This window comes from Gopherus flavomarginatus, chromosome 4 (genome assembly GCF_025201925.1).
Source record: "Gopherus flavomarginatus isolate rGopFla2 chromosome 4, rGopFla2.mat.asm, whole genome shotgun sequence".
Taxonomy (NCBI): Eukaryota; Metazoa; Chordata; order Testudines; family Testudinidae; genus Gopherus; species Gopherus flavomarginatus.
The window spans coordinates 60,579,235-60,593,847 of NC_066620.1; the positions used below are offsets into that span (position 1 = coordinate 60,579,235).

General features: G+C 43.3%; 1 protein-coding gene across 1 annotated transcript in view; it reads right to left on the reverse strand.

The window, feature by feature from the left end:
• Positions 1-6,600: 6,600 nt before the first annotated feature.
• The window catches only part of PLB1 (phospholipase B1), a 118,938-nt gene continuing 110,925 nt past the window's right edge, over positions 6,601-14,613 (reverse strand). The window contains exons 54-57 of the mRNA XM_050948431.1: positions 13,465-13,569; positions 12,120-12,215; positions 8,126-8,200; positions 6,601-7,610 (exon numbers count right to left, since the gene is read on the reverse strand). Of these exons, the coding sequence (XP_050804388.1) occupies positions 7,389-7,610; positions 8,126-8,200; positions 12,120-12,215; positions 13,465-13,569 (498 nt within the window). The 3' untranslated portion in view covers positions 6,601-7,388. The remainder of the gene's footprint in view (positions 7,611-8,125; positions 8,201-12,119; positions 12,216-13,464; positions 13,570-14,613) is intronic.

Genomic DNA, 14,613 nt, shown 5'->3' on the forward strand with positions numbered 1-14,613 from the left:
ACCTAACTTTCAATTACCCAGTTCAATTAAAAAAAAAAAAAGAAACCAAAGGCCGCTTCTGCTAGCAGCCAAGCTAAAGGATAATTAGAATGCAATAATGAAGGGGAACTTGATAAGGCTCCAAAGATGGTTACATGAAAGGACACTGGTGCATAACACAAGCTTAGAACTCAATAATTGATAGAGGCAGGCATAGCTCCAGTCACCCAGATCCAATGGTGCTGGAACTAGGGGTCCTGCCACACCCCCTGGCTTGAAGTAGTACTAACAAACACCAAATACATTGTTTCCATCATCAGCACCCCCACTGTAAAAATTGTTCCAGGGCCATTGGATCCCCTCCATCTCAGGCTTGCTTTCCTTTAAAGTCTGATCTAAGACAATAAAAGCCTTTGATGTGTCAGGTTTCCACCAAACACACTGCAGCAGGGGTATTAGAGAAAACACAGGAGCAACTCCCTGACTGAGCCTCCACTCTCAGGTCAAAGGCTAGCCAGGGTCAGCATTATGGAACAATTAACGCGGATCTCCCTTTCCCTGAACAGACCAGCAACCAGAGTGCCTCATGTTTCCTACTTCCATAATGTGGGATTATGGGCTGAGGATAGCCCTGCTAACTAGGTCAAGTGGGGTGGCTTGTCAGAAGGTGTGAGCCCTGAGATCACACGCTCTCTGATGACACAGGCAGCTGGGACTCAGCCTTATATGGAAAGGCATATTTATTTGTTCTGGGCTGCAGCTGAGACACACTATGAAATGTTTGGCCAGTAACATCATTTCACACACCCACATGCACACATACTATAAATGACACAGTGATTACACTGTGGGGCTTTTGTTGGGGATAGTTACATATAATTTATTTTTTGGAAATATACATGATCTGTGGAGCAGCAACAGGAACCTGGGTGAAAGTAAGGAAATTGGTTCTGTGAAAGGGCAATACCCCTACTACAGCTAATCCATGTCTTTCATACCTCAGAGCCCTGAACCTGCCTTTTCTTTCCAAAATTAGATTGATACGAATGCCAACATTTGGCACAGGTCATTGTTCAGACTAGGATCCATGCTTTTCCACTGATTGGAACAAAGGCCCTGGACAGAAATTTAGAGCATTCAGAGCTGGAACGAGTTGATTTTAATTAGTTAAGCTAACACCACTTCCATCCACAGACACAAAAAGGAAAGAGAAGTGCTCCCACGATACGCTAGGAAAGAATGAATAGAGTGGGTCAGCTAAGTGCAGCACTAAGAACCATGCAAAATGCCCCTCAAAAGTCTTTGTGCACCATGCAGGTGATTGCAAGACCAATGTGGATACAAGTCATTACAACCTAGCATGAGTGAGACTTGCTAAGACAAAAGAAGTCACCCAAATATAAATCACTCAGATTAACTCTGCAGTGAGGATGCACCCAAAGCTGCACTTTACACACTGGAATGAAATTAGAACAGCTGTTCCGAAAATGGAATTTTCATCCCAGGGGAAATGCTGATAATTCAAAGAACATTTTGCACTTCTAAACAAGAAGTTTTGTTCCAAAGATCATTTTTGAAGTGACATTTGAAATGACTTGGTTCATTTTTACTCCTCCTACTGGAAAACTGAAAAGAAAATACAAATTGACATTTTCCAATAGGAAATTTCAATATCAACAAAACCACATTTTTCACCAGCAACATTTTTTCCTGTAAAATTTTCATCCCTCTCTAGCCTCACAGTGAGACCTAGGAGCAGACCCTGCTAGTTCCTGATCCCCAGTTCTTTGGTCTGAACACCAGTCCACACTCCCTCCAGCACTGAGTAAGCCCCACGAGGATGCCATTTGCAGCTTTGCCTTCTGGCTGACAGGAGGCTGATGAGGGCTAAGTAACTGCTAGGGTGTGAGTAACGCAAGTGGGAGCATGACAATCAGCCACTGAATTTCTCTGCTCCACTCCTCTCTACCCTGTAATAATTGTAATTAGGCTGGACCTCTTCCAAAGCATTGCTGAGTGCTGAATGCTCCCTCCCAGGGAATGTGACATCAGCACTGCCCTGATTCTCAGTCACGTGCAAGCTTCCTGCTTCCTTCTCTACTGCTTCTGACTAGGGATGTTCTGTTGTATTTACATTAACCACCTAAGAGGAAAACGCTTAAAACTGATATCTTGCCTGGTTTAGTCACGCAAGTTGTGCAGTAGTTACACAGCAGGAAGTTGGGCTGGGTGCACATGTGGAACCAGGCCTGCTGACGGCTAGTTTATCTCTGCCACTGATTCACTGTGTAATCTTGGGCAAGTCACTTCACCTCTCTGCGCTTACATTTCATCACTGGGAAAATGACTCTAACAATATTAACTCAGAGGAGTGCTGAGATGCATAATTACAATCATTAGCATTTGCAAAGTGCTTTGGGATCCTCAGACAAAGGCCTTATAGAAAAGCTGCGTATGTCATTGTTGAGCATAAACAAGCGGCAGCTCTGGGAATGCAGCTTGGCTACATGTTCTAATTAGCAGACTGTTGTATTTATGTACTTCGCAAGACAGATTATTGGCAGATGTACAGAGAAAGCAGCTTAAACTGGGGAATAGGGGAACAGGTTGTTCAACTGGTGCAACAAGAGCAGCAGAAACCGTTCAGCCCATGCCATAGGGAAAGTGAGGAGACACGCACTCCTTTGTGTGTGTGTGTGTGTGTGTGTGTGTGTGTGTGTGAGAGAGAGAGAGAGAGAGAGAGAGAGAGAGAGAGACAGATAGCCATGGTTCATAGCTAAGGCTGAGATTCTGTCACAGACAGGTCACAGGAAATAAAGAAAAATTCACAGAAGCCCCTGACCTGCTTGTGACTTCTACTAAAAATATGCATGACAGAATGGGGAGCTGCAGGCTCTGCACATTACTCGGGGGGACTGGATTGGAGGTGAGGGGCCCCCCACTGCCCACGGTAGCTCCAAGCTCGGGGTTCCAAGCTCTGGGGTGCCCTGGCTGCCCATGGTGGCGCTGAGCTCCATGCTGCCCACGGAGGCTCCAAGCCCCAGGGCACTTCAGCCACCTGCAGCGGCTCCAAGCTCCAGGCACCCTGTCTCCGCCCTGGCTGGTAGCTGCCTGTGGGGCAACCCTGCCTCCCTCTGAGGCTGGGAGCTCGGGTCCCTGCAGTTCCCAGCTGCCAGGGGCGGTGGGGTCCCTGTAGCTCCCAGGCACTGGGGATTCAAGTCATGGAGGTCTCTGGAAGTCACAGATTCATAGCACTCATGTGTGCATGTGAAAGTGAGATGGTTCCTAGGCTTCTAAGCCTTTGGCCCGATCATGCTAATCATGTGCTTGCCACCTGGAAGGACATGGCAGTTGCTCTCCCGGGGACAGGAGGGAGGAGATAAAATCAGTTTTATATGTTTGGTAACATTTTGGGTAGGATTAAGGAGACTACATGCAGGGCCAACCTTTAGTGTTCCAGGTCTTCAAGCTATCATAGGACCCTCAAACAAGTGGGGTCTCTTATCTCCATGTGGGGCAGAGTCTGGTGGCAGATTCTTCCTCTCCTGTAGCAGGTTGGGAGGCAAACAGAGTGCTGAATCATGAATTGCTGCAGTATTTGCACTGGCCCACTACACCTCCAAGTGCACAGCCCCAAATGGACACTTGCCTCGTCTGCATCAGAGGTTGGCCATGGCCATGTAATCCATCTAGGTGTGTCCATATCGAATTCAGAGGCCCAGTGTGTGAGCATTTCTTCCTCTAGTGGCTGGCTCCAGCAAAGAGAAAGCCAGCTCATTATTCACACCCAATGGTTACTCTTTTTGCTCAAGTGTTAGGGGCTTTTGATGGGTTTGATCTTTGCTGATGGCCGATAGCCCTCTTGCTCATTCCTGATTTTTCCCTCTCACAGTGTTTTAGGGTTTTCATTGCTCCTCTTTGTTGATTCAGGGGGAACTAAAATTTTGCTGATTTAAAATTGCCCTGAAGTTTCAGGTAGATAGTTCTTTTTTTTCTTTGCTTCTTATCCTGCACTGTGGTGTCTTTTTTCTGTCAGATGTTAAACAGCTGCCACATTCCAGTGCCAAGGTAGCTGCATTTCAATGATGGATAATCATTTCAGCAGTCCCTATATATAGTTTGTGCATCAGTGTATTGTTAACATTTATAAAGTGCTGTGAGATCCTCAAATAAAAAGCACTAGAGAAACAAGAAAGCTGTATCTGTCTGGGGCACAGTGGGAACAGAACCCACATCCCTTGACTGACCATAGTGCCTTACAAGTATTGGGTAAATTGCATCCCATCAGCCTTACTAGGCCAAGGTGGAGCTAGGGATGTCTTCTTGTAGGGGACGGGTATTATTCCTTGGTTGTTTAGGGACAGACATGCCTGATGTCTTTTCAGGCCTCCAGCCACTATGGGGTGAGATTGTTACCAACTAATAAACACACGAGCAGATCACATGTTCTATCCAATAGAGGGCAGTGGTGAACTTTACACATGTACTGGAATATTATAACTGTTGTTAAGGGCCCTTGATTAAAAGGCTATTCATATACGGTTCAAAGAATCAACAAGTGGCTGACCTTCATAGAGAGCCTTTAACTTTACAAATTTACTCCTGAAATCTACATAAGTACCCAAGACCTGAAGCTAGTTATTATTGTACCATGAGTGACAGAATCATGTAGATTATAGAAATGGAATAGGTGTATTAGGGTACCTACTCTATCCTCTAGCCAGTGCAGCATTGTTTCCTTTTCCTTTTAAGAATGTACTCTTGTGCTTTGTTCAGTCCAGTTATAAAATCACCCAAGTCATGGAACTCCTTGCCAGAGGGAGTTGTGAAGGCCAAGACCATAACAGGATTCAAAAAAGAACTAGATAACTTCATGGAAGATATGTCCATCAATGGCTATTGGCCAGGATCAGCAGGGATGGTGTCCCTAACCTCTGTTTGCCAGAAGCTGGGAATGGGTGATAGAGGACGGATCACTTGATGATTACCTGTTCTGTTCATTCCTTCTTGGGCACCTGGCATTGGCCACTGTCAGAATGGACCTTTGGTCTGACCCAGTATGGCCGTTCCTATGTTCTTATGGGCTTTTCACCTCTTCTCCTGGGAAATAGTTCCTCTGACTGCCATTAGGAAATGGAGAAGTTTTTGCTCAGTCCCAAATAAATGTGTTAATCTCTAAGGTGCCACAAGGACTCTTCGTTTTTTTTGCTGAGATAGACTAACACGGCTACCGCTCTGAAACCTGGCTTCTAAAGAGATTACGGTTAATAATCTCTCCCTCATCCCCCTCCCACTCTGCACTGCCCCCCCAAGCATTTGCTGTGTACCTTCCTTTCACGTGCAGGGCTGCCACATTCCAGCTTCATCTTCCACAGCCCTTTGAAGCTCCTCTGTTCCCTGGATCATCTAAATTCATACTTGTGACAGGAGTGGTTTTTAATGTGGAATGGTGCTTGTACCATTATCACCTTGTCCCAAGAACTCACTATTTCCCTTAGGTAACCTACAAATCACCCTCTGGAAAGGGTTTCATCCAGGCTCGGCTCCTGCTAAAACCCAAAACTCACTATGGCTTCCATAAGCGTAGGCAGGAACAGGCTCAACACAGGAATGGCTGAAAATGAGCAACTGCTGAAAATGTGCTATCCGACAAAGGCTTTTAAATCCTGGTTACACAACTGTGAAAATCTATGTATTATCCATGTCTGAATGATATGATTCCCAAGCCCTTCGTCTCCAGAAGAGTCCTGTTTCACTTCAGGCCTCTGGCCAAACTTTTCCCCAAAAGTTGCACAAAACCCTTTCAGATTTCCCAGTCTACAACAATGTGCTTCTCACAACCTTTTATCCATTTCACATAAGCCATTTATCAGCCATTAGAAGGTGGTAACTTTCAGTCACTATCTACACGGATCCAGCAATCTGGAAGTTAGAGGGCCACATCCACTGCCAATTCCCGGTGCCAACCAACACCCTTATAAATTCAGCTATTTTAAATCTTTTCCCTTCCTTTGTGTTTTGCCCAAATTAAATGACCACTTACTTTGGACTCTGGGCCAAATTTATCCCTAGTGTTACTCCACAGAACCATCTGATCATATATAGCAACCACTTCTATTCTATGTCTCCAATGCATTGATGCTTTGTGCTTTGAAGCTGCATAAATGATTGTCAAAGAAGATGAAATTCCTAGCAAGGAGACTCACAAACACACAAATCTTATTCACAATAATGAGCTTTGAGAGCAGACTAAAAGAAGGGGTTAGTGGAGCTGTGATTCTGGAAATCTGATTATCCCAGAGTGTTTCATGTCCTATCTACATCCCTGCAAAGATTGCAGAAATGAGATGGGAAAATCAGGGCATCTGTGTGTGTTTGGAAAAGTAGCTTTTGGGTGAATGATGAACAGATTGTGTCCAAGGCTGCACAGCTTTTGCACTGGGAACCATTCCCATTACACCTCATCTCCAGTATTCATGATTCCTAGAATGGGAACAATACACCCTGGGCAAAAGCACAGCAAATTAAAGTGCTCTTTGGCATCAATAAAATTAGAATTTCTTAATAAAAATGGACAACACAGAAAATTACAGGGAAGTCAGAAAACAAGGTCCCAGACAGTCTGTCTGAGTCATCTCCCTTATGTCAGAAAAGTACAAGACAATGAAACAGGTGATCTCTGAACTCTCCAGCCAAGATCCTGTCCATGTTTCTGATCTGACTCTCTGGACAACTTCAATAAAGAACAGACGACAAAGATTCCGTGCTGGGGTTTGTGCATGCTGAAACAGGCCCTTTGAGAAAGGTTTAGTCAGTTCTAGTTAGACCTTTAGCCAGGTTGAAATTATTGATAAAGCTTCTTTTTTCTTAACAGCGAGTCTTATTGTATTAACACAGGGTTCTCACTTGACTCCAACAAAAGATGGTGCTGCTTTTCTTTTTGAATTTATTACCCTATTGGGGGGAATGGTTAACAGTCCATAACAATGATGCCCAACCATTATATTCAACCCAGTGTCCCTCACAAAGCAGGTTGGGGGCATGCACTTCATAAGGCTTCAGCATACATGAATAGTTTTCTCACTCCACTGGCATCTCAAGCAATTTCAATCATACAGAGAATTAGTGCATCTCGAAGGAGGAAGACTTCATGCATTAAGAAATGTTTGTTTCCTTCCTACACATGGCCAGTGTGCAGCAGACACTGCTAGGTAAAGCAAACATTGTACTGTCCTCTGTCATCATGGTGAATGGGTGGAGAATCATTGGCCAATACCTGTGCCTCCATTTTTAAAGGGGCAAGTTTGATTAGTTTAAAAAAGTTAGCTATCAAAAGCTGCTTTTCCCCTGCTCTCCCCATCACCCCAGTCCCAGTGGAGGCAGATGTAAATTCTCCATATGCATCTGGTTTACAGAGCTGTTAAATTCACTTCTGTTGCTTTGTCTCTCTCATGTTGGTGTTTCTTGAGTCTTCTTGACATCAAAACCCCAATGAGTACAGAACCCGCCAGGACTCCAGCTATTGCTGCCAAAATCACAGCCCAGTAAGGTACCGATGGGTCACCTGCCCCCACTGCTGGAGTTGTATTTTGCAATCCACTGTTTCTGGATGTGAAAAGAAATGGGTTCTCCTACAGAGGAAGGAGAGAAGATTTTACTGGCCACAAAACACTTCTGAGCAGCATTCAGTCTATATGTCACCCATCCCCTGTTGAGACGGGACAGTCCTTATTTCTTTAGCAATAAATATCAACCATTTCTCCATTCTGTCTCTTGTGAAAGCTGCCCTACTCCAACAGATTTAGATCCTCCTCCCCCCCACAAGTGCTCCTTTTTATACATTTCAGATCACTGCAGCTTTGGCATTGTTTCTGAACCCATTTATTGTAAATAACCAAATGCAAAAACTAAAACTGGTTGAAATGAGAGGTTCTCATTGGGGCAATGATGCATTTTGTCACTAAATCCCAATGAGCAAACCTTCCTGAAAACCTGTTTTTGTCACAAAACCAGAGATTTTTTGTGTGCCATTTAAAACCCACAAAAGAATGCAATCTTTAATATGCTTGAATTATATCGCTGGCAAGAAGGAAAGGGAAAACAAAAGGGGCCCCATGGATGAGGATATAATGTGGTGTTTACTTACTGGGGTTGGACACTTGAGTTTGGATCTGTCATGGGTGAAGTTATTGTAGCTCTGCTTTTGACCAACTGGCTCCAGCTGAGGGAGAGAAGAGGGACAGCAGACCTGAACGTGATGTTTTCCTTCAAAACTCTTCTGATTTGGGTGGATGACACTGTTCTATCAAATCACACACTCCTTTGCACCTGCAAGGGGTTCTGGAATATGATGGGTCACAAGACAGTTTTTCTGCCATTTTTCAAGTCCGTGACCAAAAGAATTAACTGCTGTCCTATCGGTGGCAGATGTTACTTACCTCATTTAATGCACTACTGGAAGGTGCTCAGATACCAAGGGGATAGTAGTGGTATAGAATGGAGTAGATCAATCTCTGCAGTCCTTACGCAGACAAGGAATTCACTGGGAATTTTGTCTAAGTAAGGACTGCAGACTTTGGTCCATGAAGAGAGGCAGAACATTCTCCTGCAGCAGTTTTTGGAGAGAATAAAAATCAGTGAAGGGAGAGTATGCCACCACCTTAAACCATCTAGTACTGCATCTACAGAGCTCAAGTGCCAATTGCATGATAGAGAGGCATAATATCATTATAGCCCCAGAGATGAGACCAGGAAAGGGACTCCAATAATAAGATTCACATATGTTAATACTGGGAGTGCTTCCTGGCTCTATGGTCTTGTAAAAAAGTGGAAGTAGAAACTGAAGCAATACGAGAGGTGAGCCAAGGAACATGTGAGGAGATGGTGCCTCATGTGTTAATAATAACAGCGGAGGAGAAAGCCACATGGAAAAAAAACCCTGCAGAGATGATGTGAAGTGAACCATGGAATTCTGCTGCTGGGTAAAGGCCAGCATCACACAAGAGTCTAAACCCGCTGGCTTGCCTACTGGTGCATGCTCTGGAGTGAACATAGGTTATTTTTGCTGTGCCTTAGGGGAGGGCAGCAAGTATCCTGAGGGGAGTTCCCTGCAACCTACATGATGTGTGTTCTGTCTGTGGTCCCCTGGATATCTGTACACTTGGTACTTCTTGTTCCAGGGTGTGAAAAAATCTGGCATGGAGTCAGGAACAAGGGCTGATCACATGCGGAGATTTGCAGCAAGCAGATCCATATCCCACTTGTAACTTAGTGTGAAATGGGAGCTCCAGCCTGCTAACTTGGGGCTGATTGCACCCCCAAGGCCCAGCCTATGTTACAGGTGTGCTCTGGGTGGAAGAGGCACAATTTCCACGGAGTTCCTCAGCATGCAGAGAGAGTGCACATGCAGAATTAATCCTCTGGATAGTAACCTGCTCTCCGCCATTCCACTGGCCATCTCAGTGTGCTGGTGGAGGTAAGGTGAGCTAGGCTGTAAACCTGATAGATCAATGATTGGCAATGGCATACTAAATCCTACATTAGTGAGGCACAGTCAAATCAGTACTGTTAGGAGTGAAAAGTTAGCTATTGTCTCACCCCTTACATATAGTTTATTAACTATGCTATGTTTTGCAAACAGAAAAAAGAGGACAGATAATAAATTGGTAGATTTGGGAAAATGTCAGGATTATGCACTTGTTTTTGCTTGTTTCAGCCCTTCTTTAGCTGGAGAAAGACACCAGCGTCAGGAAGCAGAATGATTTCCCTGTGGGACTTGATCTAGTGCACGGCCACAGCCAGCAACTTCAGCCACTTGGACAAAAAACGATGTTGTGTCTTCCAAAAACCGTTCCAAGGGCATCATAATATTTGATGATTAGACCAGTCTTGTTGTACACTGTGGGATGGTAGCTACATTTGGGACCAATTGTTTGCTTTATTATATACTGCCTGAACCTGTTTGTGCAAGATTTGTCACATGGTGATAAAATCAATTAGAACACACTATGGCGCAATATTATCTAGTAAACTATAACTATCAAATTTTAATAGTACACAGAGCTGGAAAGAGTAAGTTATTGAACTATGTGGATTAAAGCCCAGCTGGCATGCAATGTAAGAAAAGGAGTTAATGTGTAAGGTGTAATAGATTACAATTAGATCTGTCTGTCTGCTTCTTATATAGCCCTCATCCCCTATAGGACTTTTCCATAAGGGTTATTACCCTTGTCCTCCTTCCTTCTTGACCTTCTTTCAGCTGTCAGCCAGCTCTTCTGTTACTCTCTATGAGTAAGAGGCAGGTGCAGGAGAGAGGCAACAGCTGCTTATTGTTGTTTCAACATCAATACCATGTTTTCCATTTCTAAAGTAGTTCCAGAGTTTGCTTTCCTTAGCAAAATGGAAACACTGAAGAAAGCATAGTCTGTTTGTGTTCTCATAAACTAGTACTCAACTATTTTTAAACCCAACCCAGACCTACATTTTCCCCCTCCTCCCAAGTCTTCAGTTGATTGGTTTAGTTTAGTTTTTCATTATCCCATAATCCTCTGGGTCTGGAGACTACAGGGGTTGAGTTTTATTTACGCAGGCCAATTATATAACAAACATGTTCACAGTAACTAAGAGCCTAATTTATAAACCAAAATGCAGCCACCACCTACTATTCACACAGGATTTGTCCATATGATTAATAATACCAGCTTCCCAGCTGATGTAAACCAGTATAGCTCCATTGACTTCAATGGAGGCCATATAAGTACGTAAGATAGATAGTTTTTCAATGGTTCAAAAGGGGCCTTAACCACAGATTTGTAAAACAAATTTCCAAATGAAAGGCTACATTCCGTCCTCACTGATGCTCCCAAAGTATCTGTGTATCCATTGAGGACTACCAGCATCACCAAAGCTAGTTCCACTAACTACTTTTCTTTCGTTGGCAGTGGACAAGCCAAGGTTGAATTGAACTCACCTGTCAGCTCTAGGACTGACCTCTCCATAACAGATTTGAGGTACTTTATTTAATCAGGAGAGAGAATAAAAATAAAAATCTACAATCCCTTCCAAAATGGTTACAAATATCTCAAAGCTGTATAAAGTCTTATAGTCTGGGGATGGGCACTGGGAAATAGTCCTAGGATTATGGCTCCTACATCTTCCTGCAAAGGAGGAGCAGTCCCCTGTACATTTCCCCTGCAACCACAGAGACTGGGACTGTATTTAGTCCTTCCACAGAGCAGGAAAGTCAGAACACAAGGATGGGGAGGGCTTCTTGTGCCTGCCCTATCCCTGCATACACGCACGTGGGGCTAGAGACAATCTGGCCATTTATGTGTATTGAGGAGAACTCCTCTCATTTGGCCAGCAGCGTGCAGAGCTCTTTCAGGGTACAAGACAGGGCTGCCGAGCAAAGCAGAACAGAAAAACAAAACACTCTTACAAGAATCGCACACAGCCTCTCCATACACAGACATGCACTGGGGTGCCGGGATGAGGGGTTACAAGAATAACCACTAACGTTAAACAACAAAGGGTTGGATCTTCAGCTGGCATAAATCAACAAAGCTCTGTTGATATCAGGGGAACTGATTCACAGTAGCTGAGGATCTAGCCCCCAGATCAGTTTTTTAAAGGAATAAGACCTCATTTGTTCCCTGTGGAAGGTTTTCTTCCAAATTGTGTAGGAGATGAGTAACAGCCTTGACAGAATGAGAAACCCTGGTGGTGCGGAGTAAAGGGCAATCATGTCTGGGTAATGAATAAGGGGCAGTGAGAACTTATGAATGCCCCTAAAGAGGGGTTTTCCATGTTGCAGCAAACATCCAGACTCAATGTATTATTTCTGATTCTAGAGGAGCCTGCACAGTTACTTATTATATAACCCAAGTCTAACTTCATTTTACTGAAAGGGAATGGCCTAGATTCATCCCTGATTTATCCCAGTTTCTGCTGGCATACACCACGTGCAGGACCCCAGCAGGCACAAAGTCTTCTCAGGGGGATGTTGTGGTGGCACATAATGTCCACAGCTTTCTTTCCATCCCAATGCCCCTGGGGAACAGTATCTGAGCATCGTCTCACATGCACCTTCTGAGCTCCTCTGTAAATATATATATATATGGATCCATTCTATGACCTCTTACCATATTATTCCAGAGCGCTATGGCCATCTCAGCATGGCCTCTCTCAGTGAAATGAAAGCAATCCATGGAAAAGAAACTCAGGTCTGGCTTCCCATTCTACAATTCAAAAAAATGCAATAATTCAGCCCAGTGTCAAAGGATCTTTTCCACCTTGTAAATGAGACTGCTATTTCAGCCTTATTGGGCTCCTTTCCTCCTGCAGTTGGGGGCAAACACACATCTTATTCCATCTCCAAGGGCCCATAGTCCACATGATTAGTCCATAGAAAGCAGCACCTACAATTTCAACCAATCAAGAGGCGGTGCTTGTTTGCGTAACATCCATAGATTTTAAAGCTAGAAAGGCTCAACAGGATAACTGACGCCAGTGGTTCCTCAGACTTTGAGACCCAGCATATCACACCTAAAAGCCAAAAATACTTGGCAAACCAACTTGGTCATTCTAATCAGTATGCAGATGATGCATTCTTATTCTGATGCTATAAACCAACCTGAGTAGCACCTCATCGCAGCCCATGGATTGTATCTCAAGAACCAAAGATCTAGTCTGACCTCCTGCATAACACAGCCCACAGAATTTCATCCAGTAATTTCTGCATCAAACCCAAGAGCTTGTGGTTGAACTATCTAACTATCGAGGATCTCATAGGGGCACCAATCATTGCAGTATCAACCCAAATCTTCATTCAGGTTCAAAAGATTGTGATTATTTATTGTTGTTTGTTGAATTCTTGAAGCTCGAATTCAGTTTCTTAAACCTTTCAGGCAAATTTGGGGCTGCTTTTCAAGTGAAAACCAAAGACAGTAGGTCGATAGAGTTGAAGCACAAAGGTTTTGTAGGGTAAGCTTGCCCTACTACCACCAACATGGTAGCTAGTCTTTGGTCTCCAGATGTCAATATTGCACCTTTCAGTAGAACCTAAGTTTACTTCTTAAAATGTGCTGGAGTTCTGTGGAGATAAGGCAAAAGGATAGATACTGTGCAAAGCCGGTTGATTTGGGCTGAGTTTCACATTGAGTTTTTGCATTCCTAACTACCACTGCATGCAAGATGCAAGGGTTAAAGAATGGGAGGAAAGCTGGTCTATGGCTTTTTTGAGAGGTTTCAATCAGTGCATTCCCAGCTCACATATTTCCTAAAGTCACCTGATATCTCCAGCAGATTCACAAGCAATACACTCTTTCTTACTTTCATTGTTTCATTATTTTTTTTTTGCAGTGCCCATAATATACTAGAGTCTGTGCAAACATAAAAGAAGACATGGTCCCTGCCCCACAGATGTTACAGTCCAAAATACATCTTGATGTTGGCCTCAAAAATGGTAGGTAATAAAACAGGACTCACATTGTCTAGTGGGATGATGGTATTTCGGAAAAACGGCTGCACCACAACAGTAAAATCCTCACGCTGTGCATAGCGACCTGTGTTAGCCATCAGCATGCTTTTGATCTGTATGGGATTGCATGGTGCAAAACAAAAAAATCATTACAAGATTTATCTCTTCCATCAAACAAGGGTTATAAAATATGAGTCTTTCACCTCTCTAGATCATTAGTATAAATCCAGCCTACATAGCACAGAAGGGAACAGAAAATGGCAAAGAAAACTATTGAACATGTGGAGAGACTGCCATAGAAGGAGAATGTGACTACATTAAATGCACATACATAAATGATTCGAAAGTGGATAAAAAGAAATTTTATATATATTAATAAACATAATGCATAAATTAACTTGTGCAACTTAGTGCTATATGACATCAGTCAGGTCTAAAGCTTAGGATTCGAAAAAAGGATTAGGGCCAAAATTTTCAGAAGTGACTAGCAAGTCTGAGCGCCTCAAATGACACATCTTAAAGAGACCTGGTTCTCAGAGGGTTGATACTCAGTATTTTTTTTTTTAAATCAGGACCCATAAAGGTGTCAATTTTGGTACTCAAAAATTGGGGCACTCAAAATTAGTAGTCACTTATGAAAATTTTGGCCATAGATGCTTATATAGAAAGTGAGAATATCTGTTATTATGTTAGATAGGCCAATAGTTTATGGTTGTAAACCCTGATGCTTCCAGTCACATATCAATTGTACCTTCCCCCACTCCTGAGGTTAGGGAGAATTTTCCCTTATGGGTGGGTTATTGAATAGTTGTCCAGTACAGGGATTCATTCACCTTCCTCAGAAGCATCTGATACTGCCCACTCTTGGAGACATGACACTGAACTAGTTGGGAGCCTGGGTCTGATCTGATATGGTAATTCCTATTTTCATAATAATGATTGACAATTCTTCTCATCTAATAGCTATTGGCCTGTGTGAAATCTGACTAGATCTTAGTTAAGTTAATACTGGACAAATTAACATAACCCAAAATAAACACCACTACATTGGCAATAATTAGCCTTTGTTTGGCAGGCCAAACAAAAGAGCCAAAGTCTAAATAGGCCATGGTCTTTCACTACTGAAATGGTAGGGAAGCATGAGGAAACTTGCATCA